This window comes from Misgurnus anguillicaudatus, chromosome 13 (genome assembly GCF_027580225.2).
Source record: "Misgurnus anguillicaudatus chromosome 13, ASM2758022v2, whole genome shotgun sequence".
Classification (NCBI taxonomy): domain Eukaryota; kingdom Metazoa; phylum Chordata; class Actinopteri; order Cypriniformes; family Cobitidae; genus Misgurnus; species Misgurnus anguillicaudatus.
Window position 1 is genome coordinate 2,816,745 of NC_073349.2, and position 22,654 is coordinate 2,839,398.

At 37.4% G+C, this 22,654-nt stretch overlaps 1 protein-coding gene across 2 annotated transcripts; it reads left to right on the top strand.

Moving 5' to 3' along the window:
- Nucleotides 1-1,678: 1,678 nt before the first annotated feature.
- Nucleotides 1,679-20,758, top strand: slc34a2b (solute carrier family 34 member 2b). 2 transcript variants are annotated; one of them, XM_055189251.2, is made up of 13 exons: nt 1,679-2,173; nt 2,915-2,977; nt 3,088-3,201; nt 3,286-3,414; nt 4,194-4,337; nt 6,489-6,600; nt 9,665-9,860; nt 12,343-12,438; nt 14,571-14,691; nt 15,817-15,984; nt 18,095-18,211; nt 19,225-19,349; nt 19,468-20,758. In XM_055189251.2, the coding sequence occupies exons 2-13, from the start codon at nt 2,923-2,925 to the stop codon at nt 19,990-19,992; spliced, it is 1,902 nt and encodes a 633-aa protein (XP_055045226.2). In that variant the 5' UTR covers nt 1,679-2,173; nt 2,915-2,922; the 3' UTR covers nt 19,993-20,758. The 2 variants fall into 2 exon arrangements, with proteins under 2 accessions (XP_055045226.2, XP_055045225.2); XM_055189250.2 differs by lacking the exon at nt 1,679-2,173 and adding an exon at nt 2,458-2,607.
- Nucleotides 20,759-22,654: the final 1,896 nt, after the last annotated feature.

The window sequence follows — 22,654 nt, forward strand, 5'->3', positions numbered from 1 at the left end:
CCTATTGTACAATGCACCCCTTCGTGGCCCCCACAAAGAAAATTATGTCAAAACATTCTTCAACTTAAAATTTAAACTAAATCTAACATATTAAACTAAACAATGTAGTGCTGTTGGTTAGTATTTTTCTGAGGTCTAATTACACAGAATTTATGATGAATTAATGTATTATATAAAATGTCATAAAACTGGGGCCCCTCTGGCACCATCTCACGGCCCCCAGTTGGAAAATCACTGACCTACAGACTTTGGTAGAGCACAAATGTTGCCCAGACAATGAAGAAGTAAGAAATAATTTTGGGGGGGAAACAAAAATGTTGCAGAGGTCAGGAAACCGGTCAATCGGCTGTCCCATAATCCATGACATCAAACCTTGTCATGTTTCCATGTCAACTTTTACTTTAATTTTGGTTCCTGTTCTTCCATTTTTTTTTTTAAGTTTAATCAGCTGATCGGCTAAAGCCTGGTGTTGGCATTTCTCATAGACGCATTTCTTCTAGTGCTGATTGATTTCCAGCTTTTCCAGAATTTCTCTCAATGACCAGATGGTGAGGACAGTGTTGGTCTCTTCTTCTGCCCACTGTTCTTTTAACTCAATGCTTCTTTGTCTTTAAAGTTGCATGGTGGTTTGCTTACTACTATATGGTGTTTAATTATTTTAAAAATGGCGCCTTCAAAACTGGAGGCGGCAACTCCGCTCACTGACGTCATATGTTACTCGGTTTAAGACCACTGTATTTTGGGGTCAATTTTGAACCAAGATTTAGGCAGTTTTTGTTTGTGGAAAGTGCAGTACACTTCAAGATTGAGTTGCAGCACCAGGATCAGCTCCTGTGTGAATAATTTCTAGTAATAGTGATTAATATGTGATACAGGCCTTAGCAAAATCCTTAAAATACCTTCAAGAACAAAAATAAAATATGACTTACTAAAGATTCTCGGATGGGTGGGGAAATTTCCAAGCAGTATTGTGAGATCAGGACCTTATGATTCACCTACAACAACTTCAAACTCAGTGAACTACAGCAATATGTCAATTAATAAACTTCTATCTGTATCACTTTATTGTGAAGTTGACAACAACAATTATGTCTAATATTTAACTAGTCAGTATAAGCATTTTTACTTTTATATGACACTTTATCTGTTATCATAAAGATAAAACAATCTATACGGGTATGTGCAAAAACTTTATCATATATCCAAAAATGTACATTTATGCAACAAAAATAAAACAATGATACCTCAGTGTCTTCTAAATAAGTTATTTTTGTATGTCTGACTTGTAATTAATGCTGTTTCTGGTATCTATAACATTACATTAATTGCTCTGCTATTATGTTTGGTACATTTTTATGACAGTGATTAATATTTCAGGTCAAAGTAGGTCATATTTATATATATATAGACAAGGTACATACATATTACAAACCTCCTGTTTGTTCTTTTATTTCTGTATAGCATCAACAATATGTTTCAAAGTACTGTGTCTTCTTAAGTGTCTAAAGTTGTAAAATAAAAGTGCATGGGTTAAAAAGCTATGTGCATTAATATATACACTATCTGTTCTTTACCTTTACCACATTACTGCATGAACACATCATGAGATGGGAGGAAACTTCAGGGAAGTAGCTGTAAATCATTTAACATCATTTTAACATCCCTAGACCTTGCTTCAACCGTAAGTATTGAGTAGTTTAAGGTTTGAACAAAACCTGCCTTGTCTTCTGTACAGACTGAAATCTGAAGCTGCGGAGGGCTTTCGGACCCCAGCTCTCTTCTTTGACAGAGGGCAGATCTTGATTAGTCCATTGTGCTGTTAGGAAAGAAACTTCAGTAACATCATAAGAACATTTGTGATTTAAATTTGCGAAACCTTTCTGAAAACTCTTTGCGGTTATAACTGATGTGTATTGATGCATAAGTAAATCTTCAAACTACTGTTAAGATGCTGTGATTTTTTAATCGGACGTAGAGATAATAGCAGTTTGATAATCAGACTAAATGTACATCCCTGTGAATGAGATGACCTGTTGTACCACCTGCACCGGACTTTAGATCAGTGACACGCTCAGCGCTTCCCTGCTGCAGGTGTATATAAGACACCTGTTTTACCTCTACAGGTAGATCCACTGGATTCAGGATTAACATCAAACAGACACTAGCAAGAAAGGTAGGGAAATCTGTCTCATAAAGTCTGCTCAGTTCTTGGAAAATCATGCATGGTAGTAAATTACTTTCATTGACGTCAGTCCAATGATGTGATAGATGTATTTTATGTGCAAATAAAAAATATGGGTTCTTGAGTTGTTTTTAACCCTTTCCAGTGAACCTCAAGTTAGAGATTTTTTTTTCTTTAAAGAAGGATGTGCTCACTGCTGATGAGTTTACAATCATGAGTTTTAGGGAGTTAACAGCTTTATATAGGCTCTTTCATTAAAAAAAAATGCATAATCTTGCGGTGGAATTGATGAATACTTAGTATAAAAGGTCTCCTGACAGACTTGTTTTAAAACTTAAATGGTTTCGGTTTCCTCAAATGGTTTGAGTTGAATTGGATTTTTACAGTGATTGAATATAAATACGCAATAACAAAGAAGAGCATGTGTGAGTAGGCTACCTGCGTGAAACGAAATAGCCTACCTGTTTAGTCGAAAAAGAAAGAAAGAAAGAAAGAAAGAAAGAAAGAAACAATTTCTTTGAACTTTTAATACACACTTTAAACTGTTTTACTCAAAAGAAACAAACAAACAAAAAAGAAACTGTTGGTGTTTACATTTTTCTTTAACATTTTTATACAAACTTCTGTTTACGTTTTATGTTTAGGCTACTTTTTATTTTCTCACTGTTTAATACAAAATCAAACATATGATGCATGTATAATGTCTAAATAGTTTTTTGTATGTGTATGAAGTTAAGGTAATGGCCCCTCTTAGTGAGAAGGAAGCTCATCCCGTCACGCTACAGCCAGACCTCGGTACGTGTCTCTCACATCCACGTCAACGCATAGGCGCAGTTTCTTCTTCCCGCCTTTCCCGCTTTCTTTCTTTTGTCTCTCGCTCACTCGCCGTGCCTTTACTCCCACAGACACTAAAGATGCTCCCGAACCGTCTTCTCATCCCGTCGTCTGTCCGGCTGAAGAAGATGAAGTGGACCCGTGGGATCTGCCCGAGCTGCGGGACAACGGGATAAAATGGGCAGGTAAGATCAGAGCCCGACAGGAGCCGAAACCGACACGAACGTGACACGCACCGGCTCACATAAAGTGCTGCTGTTCTCCTGCAGATTTGGACACAAAGGGGAAAGTTCTTCGGGTTTTCACGTCTATAGTGAAGTTTATCCTGCTGCTCGGTCTGCTGTACGTGTTCGTCTGTTCTCTCGACGTCCTCAGCTCTGCTTTCCAACTGGTAGGAGGTAAAAATAAACTTGCTTTAACTTACTTTGTGTTTCTGTTGTGGATCTTTGTTTAGTTTAATTCACGCGTGTTTTGTAAGTCTTGTGTAAGTCTATGGCTACTGTTTATTTTTAAAGTCGTGTAAGAAAATATGAATCCGTGAATTGTGCCGTTTTTAATTGTAGAATGCATGCTTTAGTATGCTGTATAGGCTACCACAGAACTGTTACAATGTTATAATGAAGTGTTGAGAAGTATGCTATAAAACAATACTACATCAAACAGTAGTAAATAAAAAACTTTCGTAAGAGCTCTCTCTCTCTCTTTTTCTATCTCTCTTGCCTTCAATCTGAAGGCCGCATCCTCCGGAGGTCGCATTTGTAGGCTATATACGTCATCAAGACTGTCTTATTTCATAATATTAACAATTACAAAGTTGACTATTATTCTTTCTTCATCTTAATTTTTGTAAAAAGCTCATGATTTGAGAATGTAATGCTTAACTTTGATAAATTAGGCTTGATGACGTATGCAGCCTGGAGGCCTATGGAGGCTGCAGTCTTCGGATTGAGAAACGGCCTCTCTCTCTCTCTCTCTCTCTCTCTCTCTCTCTCTCTCTCTCTCTCTCTCTCTCTCTCTCCGTGTGCATATGTGTGTAAAAAAAATCGCAATTTCAAAGCATGTGCCAGAGTTAATGTGTGAGTTAATGTGTAATTGAAGGATCCTCTTATCTCTAAACAGAAATAGATGTACTGTGGGCAGAATTGGCACAGCTTGATGTTTTTGTAATTGCACACAGGGAAAGCAGCTGGTGATATCTTTAAAGACAATGCGGTACTGTCGAACCCAGTGGCCGGTTTGGTCATTGGAGTTCTGGTCACTGTTCTGGTCCAGAGCTCTAGCACCTCCTCCTCTATCGTGGTCAGCATGGTCTCATCTGGACGTGAGTTTCTCTGTCTTTGACTCATACAGATATCTTCATGCTCTTGATAAGCACTTGAATCAGGTGTAAAGGTTGGACAATAACACAAAGAACAGAAAGTACTAAAATATTGATAAACAACTCCAGTTGTAATCCTTAAGGAGTTGATCTGTTAATATCAACACATTCTCATAAAGTGTGTATAAATAACACGCAGTGTGAAAAGTTGTGCAATATATACACCAAATTCCAATTTTGCGTGCATATGATATGCCAATCCTTCCCGTTTACTTATATGGTGCATCTTTCGTGTTGTTTTATGTATTGGTTTCTCTTTTTTCTGTTTTTTAAACCATTGTCGCTTGGGTTTGGGGTTAGATTTGGGATTTGCTTTAGGATGTCATTTAATATAGGTTTCTCCATGTTTTTGTCTATTTTTAAACCATGATCACTTGGAGTTGGGGTTAGAATTTGGATTTGGGTTCGGATGTAATTTTATGTAACAAAAACAATAACAAGCGACAATGGTAAAAAATAGAAAAAATTAGAAGCCAACATGTAGAACGACATGAGTAGATGCGCCGTAGTGGGTGAACGGAAAGGACTTGTGTATCATACGCACGCAAAATTGGAATTTGCCAGTTGTATTGCATGACTATTCACATGAGAATGGGCTGGTTAATATAGAGGAACTAATATAGATGGTTTCAGCAGTAACAACATATCCAATGGCTTTTGTGGAACGAACGTAACTTCCAGTAAACTCTGCAAAGAATCAATAACAACAGAATCCTTTATGAGTAGTTTATTTCTGATAACAAGCAAAATAAACAACAAGTAGATTACTTTGCTAAAGCCAGGCTTGTGCACAATTCAGAATTGAATTGAGAATGACTCCTTAATTCCAATTCAATTCTTGAATTTGAATTGAATTTGAATTGATGTCAAAAACAGGATCTAGAATTTCAATTCGAATTTGAATTAAAGTAAGCAGAATTGCAATTCAATAGAAATTCAAACAAATTCATATACATATTATAACTGAAGTGCTAAAAATTTAGCTTTCAGTATATGATTGCTGCATTACATATTCTATAAATTAAATTAGTTTGAACTACTTGTACAGATTACATTAACAGGAATTTCCCCCCCAGCAATTAATGTTAAAAACTCACACAACAAATAATTAAGTTTGATTTTTTTGTAATTGTAATTTTGTGGAACACGATGGAACATAACTTAATTTCCAATAATGCTTTACTTTACGTATTTAAAATGGTTGCCAAACAATTTCCCAAAGTAACTTTCCTAACACTGAATGTGAGATTCTTTCTGTGACTGTGGAATTTCTTTGAATTACCATGAATTTAATTCCACTTCCTGTCATTCCAATTCCAATTCAACTTCCTGTAGGGCGGAGTAAATTCAATTCAAATTCCAATTCATGAATTGAATGGAGGCCAATTCTGAAATTCTGAATTGTGCACAAGCCTGGCTAAAGCGTATCAAAAACTACACTTTGCTATTGTTACTGTGTAAAATGTGTACTGTATAATGTATACAATGTTAACTACAGATCGGTTGCCAAACCTCCCTCTGTAGCAGTGATCCATGATGGCCATCTCCCCTCGTCTTTAGGAAACAAAAACATTTGTTATTTTCAACGAAGTATTTGTTCAATTTAGCCACTGGTCAGACCACTAAACAAACTAACGCTATCTCACAAGAATTCGTACATATTTTATGAGTTGGCTAACTCGTATTAATTAAGTTTTTGTATTATTTGCCTTGACCCCTGTGAAGTTGGGATTAGGTGCGGGGTTAGAGGTTTGGTTTCGTTGTTGTTGTTGTTTTTTCATGAGAATTGTATGTTTTTGCACGATTAACTTCGTATGAATTAATATGAATTAGCCAACTCATAAAATATGTACAAATTCTCATCAGATTAGGCTGAAACAAAAGAGACCGGAAGTTAACTTCCTCCCAGAAGCGTAACTGCGACAACGCACGTGCATCCGATGAAACCGTCTATAATGTAGTTCTGTAGATTGATTCTTAAGCCAAATAACTTAATACTAAATTACTCATGAACTCTAAATCACAACAAATAAACACAAAAAAAACAAGAAAGTGAATTGTATGTTAAGAGTTGTTTTGAATTGTGAATTATAGTGCTGGATGTAAAGTCTGCAGTGCCAATCGTCATGGGCGCTAATATCGGCACTTCTGTGACAAACACCATCGTAGCTGTGATGCAAGCAGGAGATCGCAATGAATTCCGCAGGTAATGCCAACTAAAAAAATTATTTTATATATTAAACACAGATTTTACTCTTACTGTTGTCCTGGACTTAAGAACAAATGTGATTCATAAAGTTATATTTGTAGTGCTATTAAACAAGTATGTGAATCAAATCTTTCTTATTATATACGACTTCTGCCAAATATCTGTAAGATTGTAATCAGTTTCTAAATAGAAAGAAGATGGAATTTATGAAAACAAAACATTTAAATATAAAACATTTCATGAATAGGCATGAAAAATACTTGTTATTTCATCCAAAAATGTTGTACTTAGCTTTGTGCTTTGTGAACAGACAAGTCTATTAAAGCAATATACAATTGAGGTCATGTTATAGCAGACATGCCATTCTAGCTTACCTGAGCATGGGCGTGTACATTAACGTTACTAACTGAGAAAAAATCATTATCCATTATATTTAAAGAGATAAAAAGTATAAAGTCCTAAACCTGATGTCAGCAGTCTCCCAGTATATTAATAATAATAATTTATTTTTATATGGCACCTTTCCAGAGCTCAAGGACGCTTTACAGAGAACAATTAACAAGAAGACGATGATAAGTGACAATGAAGTACAGGGAGGTATATAGAAACAGAGTCAAGTTCAAAAATACAAAATCATAGCATAACATTCAGAGAGATATGGGTAATAAATACAGAGTAATCAAATCAGGAGGAATAGCATTCAGAAAACAGGTGGGTTTTGAGTAATGATTTAAAGTCAATTATACTATTAACACTACAGAGAGAGCGGGGAAGAGAATTCCAAAGATTGGGTGCAATAGTAGTAAATGATTTGCCCCCCATTGAAGAAAGGCGATATCGAGGGATAGCGAGAAGACTAGAGACCAAGGAACGTAGTGAACGAGTTGGAGTGTAGGGAACGAGCATATTGCAGAGATTTAAAGGTGAGCAGTAGAATTTTGAATTTAATACGATAGACCAATATGATCTCACAAAGTTCTGTTCTGCTCATTTTTCCCTGGCATTCTCACGGATCTCCGCATTTTACTGTCTTTTTCAGTGGCATTCTCACAGATTGGTTACTCAACTGCTTTTTCCTGTTTTCAAACCATTGTCGCTTCGGCTTTGGGTTAGATTTGGTGTTTGCGTTATGTCGTCACTTTAAGCATTGGTTTATACTATTTTTTCTGCTTTATTCTTTTATATTTTCTAAACTTTAAACAATTGTCGCCTGTGGTTAGAGTTGGGTTTGGGTAAGGATGTCATTTTATGTAAATCAACAAGGATAAGAAAATAGGACAAAACAGTTGAGTAACAAATGACTGCCACGGATTGTCTGAGGGTCACGGAAAAATGCGGAGATCCGTGAGAATGCCACGGAAAAATGAGCAAAAAAATGATGTGACTATCCCACGGAAATTCGTAAAATTAGGTTGGATAGACTACTGGAAGCCAGTGGAGATCTTTCAAAATTGGAGTGATGTGAGCAGAACGCTTAGTGTGATTGAGTAATCTAGCAGCTGAGTTTTGGATGTATTGTAATCTGGAAATAGAGTTGACAGGTAGACCAATGAAGAGGGCATTGCAGTAGTCGAGGCGTGATGATACAAATGCATGGATGACAGTTTCAGCGTCTTTGGTACTGATGAATGGACGAAGTTGTGCAATGCGGTGTAGGTGCAGATTTTGTAATGGAATGAATAAGGGACTGAAAGGAAAGTTTTTAACAGTATTGGATGTTTTAATGTGAGAACCAGCAATTTCACAGGTGCAGGAGTTCCAATGAAAATGATCTCAGTTTTATCCATGTTGAGTTTTAGAAAATGTGAATTAAGCCAATCTTTTATAAGCAAATCAAAGGTAGCAGTGTAACCAGACTCAACTGGGAGGGCAAGTTCTCCTCTGACATATTAAGATAAGACTGATGCTAATAGATGAATATGGCTTATAGAGGTTAACTGAGCTATTACAGTAGATCATACAGAAACCAGGCAATCACATAGATAAGATTTTTATGATGACACAGAGTTGATAAAATGAAACAGATTTGATCATTAAAGTATTATTTTTAAAACTTTGGTCTTTCCTTTATATGTCACTAGGCCAGTACATCTTTGTGCCTAAAGGGTGGATATTAGTACCTCAACTGTACAAACAGTACCTCATGGCTACATTTGTAAATAATGTAACATATCAGAGGACCTTTTTAAAGGGTACCGTCCCAGTGACAACTATTCTACCTTTATTTCTGACAGTGTATGAGTTACAATGGTGTCATTCTTCATCTGAATTATTATTTATTCAAAGCAAATTTGTGACCATGGACCACAAAACCAGTCGTAAGGATCGATTTTTAAAATTTAGATTTATACATCATCTAAAAGCTGAATAAGCTTTCCATTGATGTACGGTTTGTTAGGGTATGACAATGTTTGTCTGAGACTATTTTACAATCTGGAATCATAGGGTGGTTTCCCAGACAGGGATTAGCTTAAGCAAGGATTAGGCCTTAGTTTAATTAGGAAATATAACTAGTTTTATCAAACATGCCTTACTAAAAACATTACTTGTGTGCATTTTGAGGCAAAACAAAAGGCACTGATGTATTTTAAGATATGTCAGTGCAAATGGTTTTCATTTTGGACAGCTCTTAAATTTATTTTAGTCTACTAGTCTAATCCCTGTCCGAAAAACCGCCTGAGAAAATCGCATTTTAAGTTCAAGTCACATATTTTACACAAGTTTTAAGTTCACATATTAGTGATGAAAAGGTTTGTATCTAACCCTAAACCGAAGTGACAATGGTTTAAAAATAGGAAAAAGCAGTTGAGTAACCAATACGTGATAATCACACGAAAACAGGACTTCGTTATACGATCACAAAAAACGTGAAAATTTGTGATAATAGCACGAAAAAAGAAAATACGTGACTGAAACGTTGTGAGACTGGGTAGGGTAAGTATAGTGTAACAACCATGTTTTAAAACTTTCTAAACTCTCACAGTTATGGTAAGAGTTTTGTGTATTCTTTATGCTTTGTTTTAAACATTAATTGAACATTCATTTGTTTTGTTAATCTCAGGGCGTTTGCTGGTGCCACTGTCCATGACTTCTTTAACTGGCTCTCTGTGTTGATACTGTTGCCTCTTGAGGTGGCGTCAGGGTTCCTCTACAAGCTCACCGAACTTCTCATTGATTCATTTAACATCCAGAGTGGTGCAGATGCTCCAGAACTACTGAAGGTCATCACTGAACCTCTCACCAAGAATATCATTGAGGTGAGATCATTAAGTACACATGGGACTCATACAAATTCCAAACTTTTGGGAGTGACAACCGCATTCAAATGTGGGAGTGAATCCCCAGAATGATTTTTCCTACTCTGTATTGTACAAAACTCCCTGATGAAAATTCAGGAGTTCTGTCATCTCGCATGCTTATCATTCACAGCTTTGACCAAAATAATTTTACAGCGTTTTGCAATAAACCACCATCTTGGTGTTGTGTGTTATATCCATTTGTGAGGCTGCTTCACAGAGCGCTGTCTTGCAGTGTTGCCAGGTCCACTTACTTTTATGGCGCTTAATCGTTTAACTGGCTTTGGCTCATGAAGGGATCAAGTTTTTGGTGTAAATAAAGTGGGAAGGTGCTGGTCTTTGAGGTAAAGAATTTGGATTTATTTCGGTTTATAATGGGATTTTATGTGAAAGATCTGGCAACACACATAAGCAAACAGTCATGCCTCACTGCATTTTCTGCACTGACATACAGAAAACTTTTCCCCTTTATTTACTGCATTTTTGCAGAGAAGACAGATGTGTCATGTCCATTATGCACGTTTACTAAATTCTTTTAATAACAACTAGTTGTTCAGTTTGGTTCTGTACACACTATGCAGAGTTTCTGTATATGCGGTTATCACTACCTGCATTTTGCGGGAGTTGGGGCCGTGCACACCAAAACTTTTACGCCCACGGCCGGCACATGTTTTCAATTGTTCCAATGGAAGCTCTGCGTTTTTCAAATAAGCCAGCAGCTAGCGTTTTTCTTTCGCGCTTAAAACCGACGCTGAGCGTCGAGAGTTGAAAGAGATTCAACTTTGGGTGAAAAGCTCTGCTCGTCAATAGTCCCTTTCACACATGCAGTCTTTACCGGTAATTTACTGGTAAATTGCAGCTAACATATCATGTGTGAACTGAACCTTTCCAGTAAATCAGTGCTCCCAATTTACCAGTAAGACAGGTTGTAAGATTACTAGTAATTTACCGGTAAGCGCTATGTGTGAACGAAAAATATAGGATTACCGGCATTTAGAACGGACGACGTCAGATCGCGCTGACAGCTTCAGACCAATCATAATTTTTTAATACAGATGACACGTTTACCCCCGCACTGTTTTAAGGACGTTTCCACACACACGCTGCTTGAAAGTCAAGCACACCTGAAGTTTACGTCCACATTTCTTCACCAAAGTTGTGTAAAACAGCTTTCCACCTACTTGCAGGATTGCCGATGTCCTTAGCGCGCTCTCTGTGAAGCCTAAAGTGCAAACAGTACTGTTGTTTAAAACGCATTTTCGGTTTGACGTCGCCACATGCAATGCAATGTTGTTTGGTCATGAGCAACTTCGCGACTGTCAGAGTTTACCACAGACGTAAAAACAACAAAATATGGACCGTGGATATGAACAACGTGGATTGTTTACAAATACAACACTGAGCTCAACGCGCGCCACAGGTACTTCCGCTTTCTCAACGAATTTACCGGTATTTTGATACTGATGTGTGAATGATGTCTTACTGGTAAAAAGACGGAATGTCACTGCATGTGTGAACAGCACATTTTTGTATTTACTGGTAAATTCATTCTGGTAAATTCATGGTAATTTACCAGAATTACTTTGTGAAAGAGGCTAATGTCAGTTCTCACACGGCCTTTCAATCACAGTGGAGGAGGGGCGGGACATTAACACAGCAACCAACCGTCTCACAGCTGAAGTATCACAGCTACCAAAGCGCTCAGCTAAAGAAAGCTTGCACTCAGCTAAAATACAGCTGGCATTCGGCGTTCTCCAGGCGTTTTCAGCCGCGTTTAAACGTTTCGGTGTGCACAACCCCTTAATTCGGTAAGTAGAAGGTGGTAGTCACTCCCATAAATGACTGAAGTGTGTGTGTACAGAACAGGATTAAGCACTAAACATTTAAATGCAGTGTGTACGAAGCTATAGTCACTGATATTGTAGTTAGATGTGAGCCACTTTTTACAATGCAAAGGCAGCAAATATACAGGAAATAGAGTAGTCTTAAAACACTGTAGGAGCAGTCAGATGTTTTCTTTCAAATCAGTACACCGTAGGCACCGTAATCAGTGCTGTAGCCAGATTTATTAGATTTACTTAGCCAGATTTAAGTTCAATAAAGACAGAAACATAGAAGATGATTACACAGAATATGAGTTTCATCACCAATACAAACACCAGTGTATGATGTCACTACTTGTGGGCGGAGTTATTGAAATGTGTATAAACATAACTCTATTAATTATTTACATTTATAATGTGTGTTGATCAAACCCGATGATGGCACAATGCTGTACTAACTGAACTACAAAAACATGCAACGTAATAAGAACTACAATTTTTTTTTAAATTAGCTGAATTCTTTGAAATATCTGGTATAGTTTAAAACCTCTATTCATAGTCATGTGACCGTGACTTTGCCATCCCTCTGACTGTTTCTTTTTAACACTTTCATCATTGAGCTGGACAGCTCTGTGATCAGTGGCATTGCTACAGGTGACCCTGCCGCCCAAAACAAAAGTCTGATTAAGATCTGGTGTAAAACCCAAAAATTCACGGTGAGAAATGTGTTATTGAGTTAATGATTCGAGCACACGCTCTGTTTCGTATCAATTACTTGATGTTGACAGTTAAACACAAGGACATTTTTTTATTCTGAAAGGAATTTTAAATGATTAATATAGGGCCTATATATAAATCAACACAGATAAGGAAGTGTTTGATGTAATGTCCTGCTATGTCCTGTTAATAAATAACAAGCAGATTAGCTTTATGGATGTGTTCCAAAGGGAACCTAAGAAGCTGACTTGCTTTCTGTTGTCAGTCAAGGTCTGCCAGGTGAAAAGTAGTACACTTCCATAGCACACTTATTTTGTACTCACTTAATATACTAAAAATTCATCTTTAGTACTTCTTAAGATGTTCTTAAGATCATCTAAGTGTACTTCACTGTGCTATTTTGAGACACACCATTAATATGAACTAAAATGTGCTAAAAATGTATTTAAAAAAATGTATTTAGGTACCACTTGTAGAAAACTTGAACCCATCTTTGTATGAAAGTTGAGTTCAAGTTTAAGTGTTAACTCAATACAGAGATAGTATGTTAAAAGTGCATTTTAGTTCATATTCATGGTGTCTCAAAATAGCACAGTGACATACACTTAGATAATCTTAAGAAGTACTAAAGATGAATCTTATTAAGTACAAAATTAGTGTGCGAAAATAAAGCACTTTAAGTACACTACGGATGTGTACTACTTTTTCACCAAGTAAGCGAAACGGAACCTTCAAAAATGTTCACGAAAGCATGTTCAACGTTCATCATGTAAATACCATTTTTTATGCAAAAATTAAACAATGCAGAATTCTCTAATATAGGTTTTCAAACTCTTTCATCAGTCAAACCCCCTTGACCTTAATTATTTACTTAAAGGTGCAGTGTGTAATTTTTTGAAGGATCTCTTGACAGAAATGCAAAATAATATACAAAACTATATTATCAGGGGTGTATAAATACCTTTTAATAATGAACTGTTATGTGTTTAGTACCTTAGAATGAGACCTTTTTATCTACATACACCGAGGGTCCCCTTACGTGGAAGTCGCCATTTTGTGCCTCCATGTTTCTACAGAAGCACTCAACAGACAAACTTTTTTCTAAGTTGTCTCCGTCTATGACATGTTTTTACAGTGCCGGCTACCATAGCTTTCAAAAGCGAGGGGTGAGCAGTAGGCTGAGCCATTGGTTGCAATTCACATCCTCACCACTGTATGCCGCTAAAATGTACACACTGCACCTTTAAAGTACCCCTAGAGATTAAGTCAATATTTCAATCATTTATTACAACGTTTGCATGTTTAACATCAAAAACGGAAATCCGTTCACATAAAGTATTTTTTACTTTATCAAAAGTTTGTTTGTTTGTTTTTTTACTTTTTATCAGTAGTATTTTACATAACCATTGTTATTGGTAACTATTATTGGACCTTCATCTGGTAATTTTCTTTTATTGGCACATAAAACTTATCTGTCCATTTTGCAAGAGTTTTCAGTTTTCTGATAAATTGTAGTGTTGCTCAATTGTCACAAGACATGCAGATCAAAAAAAATAAAAAAATAAATATATATATATATATATATATATATATATTTATTTATTGTTATTGCAGGTTGTTAAGCCGTGACAGTATCGCACTGAAGAAGCTTATTTTGTGATAAAAAACTGCTGCTTGTACATAACCCCGCTTATAAATGACTATTTACCTCATAAGTAATGTACAAGGTATTAAATATTAATTTGAAATATTTTATTTGCTCATTTTTAATGAATGCAGACCTTCCACAAGAAACAACAGTTTACTTTCGATAGGACAAGACATTTAAATGTCCCAAACACACTATTTGGTTTAATCATATGATTTCATACATGTTATTAAAAGACATATTTATATTATATTTTTGTGTAATATTAAACTGTATCTGTCGAAATGATTTGCACCCGTGTGTTATTTGTTTCAGAAAGTTGTTATCTGGGAATAGCATACCTTGGAATGTCGTGACTGGCCAATCAGAATAAAGCATTTTAGTTGGCCGTGTAATAAGTCTTATTTATTTAGGCAAGAGCTTTATGCATGATTATTCTCCTTTTTGAGGTTAGTTTCTGACTGTGTGTTTTATCTATCGTAGGACCTTGTGAATATTACAGTCCCCGGCATTGCAAACTGTACCCCTGATGCTCTCTGCTGGGTGGATAACAACCTAACGTGGACTCAAAAGAACCAGACAGAAACTATCAACTTGAGCAAATGTGAGTGAGTCTACTTTGTTGGATTTGTTTCTTAGAACTTCCCGGATCAACAGAAGCTTAAGCTGATAGCTTTCCAGCTAAAATAAGTGAACTCTGTGTGTTGGAAAAAGAAGGGGGTGGATTTTTCCGACACACATAGTTCACTTTTTTTAGCTCGAAAGCTATCAACCGTAATTCACTTTTAAGAACAATGGCTTCTGTGAGCGCTTAGAGAGATCTGAGCTTCACCTTTCACCCCACCTCCTTCATCCACACTGTGCATTCAATAGTGCTTTTCAACAACCCTGTTTCACCTGAACAAAGAGCCTCAGCCAATCTGTAAGGATGGGTTCAAATTTGGTCGATTAAAATCAGCGAGGATATTAACCCTAGAGGGTCCAGGCTCAATTTGAAAATTCCAGTCTTGGTTCACTTGATTTGTCATAGTTGGGTTGAATGGATTTGTTTGGGTGAAAGAGTATCACGCATGAGTTCCTCGACTAGTAATGTACCAGTTAGTTGTACTTACATAGAAATAGTTGATACCTGGTAGAAAATCCTGCTAATTCAGAGTAGTGAAAGACAACAAACCAGCTGCTAGCTGATCATACATTCTTAGATCTTGCGTCCTTCTCGCTCTACGTCATCATTAACCGTCGAAGTTCAATTCCAATTCTCAAGAGCACAAGTACAGAGCGCATGAAAATACCCGGATGTGTTCTTGATATTGAAGATGCATCGAGTGGAGACTTGCGTGCTGAAATCTGGGGGGGTCAGGTGACCAACAGGAAGATCGCACACATCTCAATTCTCACAAGTGCGTTCTGTGTTTTGTGACCTTCTGAGTTTGTTCTTCCGAGGTCGCCTTGCAAGACCAGTCTTCACGAGAACGCAAGTCCGTTCTTTGCGTTCTTGGAATTGAGAAACAGCCATACTGAATGTCCAATGGTCAAGCTGATGTTTGGAACATAGTAGCTGGTTTACCATGAACCTTGCAGAGTTTGACAAAGGCTGCTAACCTATAAACAACAGCATTTAAACCATAGCATTGGATGTACATTTGCGGTAACACTGACCCCTAAACTAGCCCAAGAAATAGTTTGTGTTTTTCAGTACTTAACAACTTCTTGTCTTCTCTCTCCCCAGGTACTCATATATTTGTTAATGCTAATCTACCGGACCTAGCCGTGGGTTTGATATTGTTGGCTCTGTCGTTGCTGGCTCTGTGTACCTGTCTCATTCTGATCGTGAAACTGCTAAACTCTATGCTGAAAGGTCAGGTGGCGGTTGTCATCAAAAAGGTGCTCAACACAGGTGAGTCAACACCGGAGACAATCAGTAATTATCTTATCATTTTACGATAAGATACTGTTTGCCACCAACATAAACGTGTTCAGCTTTAAACGTTCACACTAAATGTTTATCAGAGTTGTTTGTACTCTTCGTGGAAAGAAAGACAAAAACATGATTAGCAAACACTGTATGTTGCAACTCCTGACCCTACCCAGATTTTTAGCTTATCAAGTTTAGGTGGCTGCAATGCTATAAGTGCTATAAGTGTGTATCCTGTCATATGATAGTCAGCACAGGTCGTTTAATCCTGCTGTCTGATGAGCTGAACAGGAACATTATTTGATTCTGAGTGTTTCTGAGTGTCACAAGTGTTTATGCGCGGATGGTATCAGATTACTCAGATACATCTTAATTCCAACAAAATCTCATGGCAATCCATAACTATTTCACAAGGCGGGATATTCGTAAAAATGTATACAATTACATTCATTTCAGCACAGTCTGCTGACTTTGGGTTTAGGGGTTGAAATTTCATTCTTGCTTTCTCTAATAATAACATCGTAAAAATTAAGGCGAAATTGGCACTTTTTAAAATAGCTGTTTTCCTGTGAGATTAGGTTGGATAACTACACTCACCTAAAGGATTATTAGGAACATCTGTTCAATTTCTCATTAATGCAATTATCTAATCCACCAATCACATGGCAGTTGCTTCACTGCATTTAGTGGTGTGGTCCTGGTCATGACAATCTCGTGAACTCCAAACTGAATGTAAGAATGAGAAAGAAAGGTGATTTAAGCAATTTTGAACGTGGCATGGTTGTTGGTGCCAGACGGGCCGGTCTGAGTATTTCACAATCTGCTCGGTTACTGGGATTTTCACGCACCACCATTTCTAGGGTTTACAAAGAATGGTGTGAAAAGGGAAAAACATCCAGTATGCGGCAGTCCTGTGGGTGAAAATGCCTTGTTGATGCTAGAGGTCAGAGGAGAATGGGCCGACTGATTCAAGCTGATAGAAGAGCAACTTTGACTAAAATACCACTCGTTACAACCGACGTATGCAGCAAAGCATTTGTGAAGCCACAACACACACAACCTTAAGGCGGATGGGCTACAACAGCAGAAGACCCCACCAGGTACCACTCATCTGTACTACAAATAGGAAAATGAGGCTACAATTTGCACAAGCTCACCAAAATACAGTTGACAGTTGAAGACGAAAAATGTTGCCTGGTCTGATGAGTCTCCATTTCTGTTGAGATCATGGATCCATCATGCCTTGTTACCACTGTGCAGGCTGGTGGTGGTGTAATGGTGTGGGGGATGTTTTTTTTTTTTGGCACACTTTAGGCCCCTTAGTGCCAATCGGGCATCGTTTAAATGCCTCGGCCTACCTGAGCATTGTTTCTGACCATGTTCATCCCTTTATGAACACCATATACTCATCCTCTGATGGCTACTACCAGCAGAATAATGCACCATGTCACAAAGTTCGAATCATTTCAAATTGGTTTCTTGAACATGACAATGAGTTCCCTGTACTAAAATGGCCCCCACAGTCACCAGATCTCAACCCAATAGAGCATCTTTGGGAAGTGGTGGAACGCGAGCTTCGTGCCCTGGATGTGCATCCCACAAATCTCCATCAACTGCAAGATGCTATCCTATCAATATGGGCCAACATTTCTAAAGAATGCTTTCAGCACCTTGTTGAATCAATGCCACATAGAATTAAGGCAGTTCTGATGGAGAAAGGGGATCAAACACAGTATTAATATGGTGTTCCTAATAATCCTTTAGGTGGAGTATATATCGCAACATGATCTCACGGAAAGCTGTGTTATAGGCACGCAAAACTTTATTAATTTATTCGTGTCCATAGCACGAAATTCAGCTTTACCGACCTGATTTCACAGGAATTTGTATGTGTTTTACAAACTGCCGTACAATTGTTAAAAAACAATGAACTCTGACCTCGCCCCTAAATCCAGCTCGTTGAGACAGTAATAGTTTTACTATTTTCTTATGTGTCTTAATTTCTGTTCTTTGTACATTACAGCATTTTATTTAATTGTTTAAGTACATCGGTAAGATTCATGACATTTCTTAAATGGTTCTTCCTGATCAGATTTCCCCTTTCCCTTTGGCTGGGTGACGGGATACCTCGCTATACTTGTTGGAGCTGGAATGACCTTCATTGTTCAGAGCAGCTCTGTCTTCACCTCTGCCATCACTCCACTGGTCGGTAAGTACAGAAACATACCGATTTACGTACCCATTTTAAAATGTGACGTGTAAGCACTGCCGATTACTGATTGGTCAGAGAGAATCATCACTACCAGCATCATTGCTAAACACAAATAGTGCATCATCGAGCAAACCTCTGCATCCACAAGATCATCATTCCATCGATTTGCCCCATTGGTACTGTGTTGTGGGGTTAATTGTGTTTTATGATGATGTCACATTAATAGAGGCAGCACAACTATAACGATAAGTCTTTAAAGGAATAGTCTACTCATTTTCAATATTAAAATATGTTAATACCTTAACTAAGAATTGTTGATACATCCCTCTATCATCTGTGTGCGTGCACGTAAGCGCTGGAGCGCGCTGCGACGCTTCGATATCATTTAGCTTAGCCCCATTCATTCAATGCTACCATTTAGAGATAAAGTTAGAAGTGACCAAACACATCAACGTTTTTCCTATTTAAGACGAGTAGTTATACGAGCAAGTTTGGTGGTACAAAATAAAACGTAGCGCTTTTCTAAGCGAATTTAAAAGAGGAACTATATTTTATGGCGTGATAGCACTTTTGGGAGTACTTCGACTCGGCGCAGTAACACCCTCCCTCTCCCATTATGAGAGTGAGAAGGGGAGCGGACTTTTCAGGCGAGTCGAAAAAAGTGGAAAAGCAAGCTGAGCAAAAGTAAAGGGCCAATGAAGTTGCAGTGAATGAAAAATCTACTTTATTTCATTTGATTATTTTCAAATGAAAATAATTACTTCATGATGGATCACACATCAGGTTTTGGCACAGAACATGAGCATAACTATAATGAGCGTTATAAATTGAACCTTTAAACCGAAAATGTGAAATACAACAACATATGGTTGCAAGTCCAACCTTGTGTTGGTTGATCTTTCGAGCTTTTAGATGACTTGCTTACTTCACTCCTTTAGTAGAATTAATGTAACTGAAAGAACAGGACTTTATTTACAGGACTTAAATCATTTTTATTTGTGTCTCTCCAGGTATCGGTGTTATTAGCATTGAAAGGGCTTATCCACTTACACTAGGCTCCAATATTGGAACAACAACCACTGCTATTCTGGCTGCTTTGGCCAGTCCAGGAGAAACACTGGCTAACTCACTACAGGTGTGATATGATATTCATACTTATGTAGTTTCAAATTCATATGACTTTGTGCTCCATTGTTGTGTTAATACGAGAGACTAGTTGAATCACTCTTCATATCATGTCCTATTTTTTCCAGGTTTCTCTTTGCCATTTCTTCTTCAATATCTGTGGTATTTTGCTGTGGTATCCCATTCCCTTCACCCGCATCCCTATCCGATTGGCCAAAGCTCTGGGCAACCGCACAGCCAAGTATCGCTGGTTTGCTGGCGTGTATGTCATTTTGTGCTTCTTAATTTTACCGCTGTCGGTCCTCGGCCTGTCCATCGCAGGTTGGCAGGTCCTGGTGGGCGTCGGGGTGCCCATTGTAGTCCTGGTGATTTTCGTGGTGGTGGTGAACATCATGCAGAGCCGCTGGCCACGTTACCTGCCCTCGTGCCTCCGCAGCTGGGACTTCTTACCCAGACCACTGCGTTCTCTCAAACCTTGGGACAAACATGTTACTGTGGCCTTGACCTTCTGCAGTACTCGCTGCTGCTGCTGCTGCAAGTGTTGCAATAAGGAGGAAACAGATGAGATGAAAGAGGAGAAAAGTCTGGAGGTGTATGACAATCCAACACTCACTATAGAAGATGAGGGGAAAACAGTAGCAACTCATTTGTAATGTTTAGGGGACAATTGTTATTAATGTTTAATGCATTGTGTTTATATTTTATAAACGTGCTACAAGAGAACAGCACTTTACAAGATGAAGCTGTCTGGCTAAAGTATAACGATTGCGACATTACAACGCAAGTCGTCCAAGATACGAGAAGTCATTTTGCAGGACTATAGACTGGATTATTTAACTGAAAACTGCTGTTCAGTATGTTTGATTATAAAGCTGCATTTATGTCTAATTTTAACTCATTCTAGAATGAAAATTTCCCTCCCACTAAAACCAACTGTTTTTATTACCAAAAACAAATGGCCAATAATGGATATAAACTGAGGACTATTGGCTATTTAAATAAAGGATGTGTGATTTTCTTTTTTTTATTTTACAATGTTGAAGATGTTTAATTGACCGTTTTAAAAACAAGAAAGCTTGGATAGAGAATTCAAAGGTTTTATAAATTTCATTGTAAGCATATAAGCAATATAATATGTGTTCAACAATGAAGAACTGATATTTACTGTAATTATGAATTATGATGTGAGTGCAGCGTATGTACGTGTGAATATTCTGTTGTTAACTGCTGTTTCAGTGTCAGTTGTGTTGGCACTTTATTTAATTATGTTTACCACTAAGCAAACTCATGGAAAATGCAGACGCTTTACATTATTGTTGCAAAAATGATGTATGTATGTATGTACTGTGTAACTATTTAAAGGTGTGTTGTATATGTTTCAGATGTTTGTAAATATAAAATTTGAGAATTTTAAAAGTCGAGTATTGCATTGTAGCTTTTTATAAAATGAATTGAAATATTTATTGTTAGGGTCAGTAGAGGAACGAACTCAGATGCAGGCAACAGGTGTACACAGACAAGGTTTTTAATACAAAAACACAAAGCAAACACCCACAATGAGGTAAAACAAAGCAATGACAGATAAAAACAGGACTGGACTGGACTAGACTACTTAACATTAGTGATGGGTGCTTTCGAAAAGCACTGCTTCAATTATGAGGCTTCGAAACCTTTACAAATGTTTTGTTTTAAATCATTGGTTCAGAGCGTGTTTCAAACTGGCCAAGTCGCAAGATTTTAGTGAACAAGGGTTTTTTACGTCATAAACGTTTCAAAACTCAGATTGTTCCCCACTAGGGGGTGTTGATCTAATTGGGGGTTTTCACACCTGTAGATCGATTGCTTTGTTCCCAAACCGGGGGTTAAATCGCTACAAAGTTGCAATTTCATGTTGGTTTTGTTCACATTCATAAGACAATATTTCCAAACAAACCAGACTTTGTTAATACAAGTCATGTGCCAGTAAGCTGTCCTCTAATTGAATAGTGTAGGCTGAGCACACAGCTTTATTCGTTAACAGAAAGCATCATAAAGGAAAACTTTCTGACATTGAAATTGCCCGTGTTTTTGCTGATTTCACACTTTATAGAGGGTATGCACGTGACGTCATCTTCGGCGAAAGTGACTGTTGTTACACTCACTGAGTGGCAAAAGACAGAGCTTCAGAATTTGTGCACAGTGTGAAACCAGCGAAAACACAGGGAAAATGCATCCAAAAGGTGTTGTGCTGTATACACTCCCTGACAAAAGTCTTGTCAGTTATCTATTTATTATTTGCCCCCTTTTGAAAATATGCAAATCCAATAGTAGATTTAAGAAATTATAAAAAAAAAAGATTACACTATATAAAGCAAATCAAATTTAGTTTCTTTTCTTTTAGTCATTACATGCAAGATGAATTTGGGTCTTTGTGTTGTGTGTAAAACAAGTGATATGTAAAAAGGATTGGTGTAATAAGCATAAGCTTCAGCCAATACCTTTTCGGTCAATCTTTTCTTTTTTAATATTGTTTACATTGTAATTTAATGTTTGTGTTTATGTTTGCTTGTAAATTGTCTTTTTTTTTCTTTTTTTGAAATTGACCGAAATAAACTTTAACTAACTAACTATTTTGTAGAAACACCTGCTATTAACCTGACTTTTAATTAATCAATTGGTGTTAGAAATAGCTCATATGAAAAGCTAAAACCCTCCCAAATGATGTTTAATGCACTTAAATCAATTAGTTTCACTGAAAAAAGATTTATCATTTAATCAAGACAGAGAGGTCAAATTTTGGCAAGACAAAAGTTTTGTCGCCTATACAGAAATTGAACAAATTTACTGCAAATACAAAAAATATTTCAGCAAATTAAGTAGTGGTGCTGCGAGATCCAAATTTAATTTCTTGTATGACTTCCATGAGCTTGAAGGACTGCATCCATGCAGTTTGGCAAGGATTCATACAATGTATTGATGAAGTCATCAGGAATAGCAAAGAAAGCAGTCTTGCATGCCTCCCAGAGTTCATCAATATTCTTTGGATTCGTCTTCCATGCTTCCTCTTTCATCCTACCCCACATATGCTCAATGATCTTCATGGTGACTGGGCTGGCCAATCCTGGAGCATCTTGATCTTCTTTGCCTTGAGGAACTTTGATGTGGAGATGGAAGTATGCGATGGAGCACCATCCTGCTGCAGAATTTGGCCTCTTTTATGGTTGAGAATATAAGAGGTAGCTAAGATTTCTTGGTACTTTTGACTATTGATGTTGCCTTCCACCCTGCAGATCTCTTGCACACCCCCATACTGAATGTAACCAGACCATGATTTTT

Bases quoted from the DNA above. Each gene is read 5' to 3' on its own strand.
- slc34a2b (XM_055189250.2), top strand. The intron at 9,861-12,342 runs GTGAGATCATTA...TTCATCATTGAG, and splicing joins TCACCAAGAATATCATTGAG to CTGGACAGCTCTGTGATCAG. The intron at 19,350-19,467 runs GTGTGATATGAT...TATTTTTTCCAG, and splicing joins CACTGGCTAACTCACTACAG to GTTTCTCTTTGCCATTTCTT.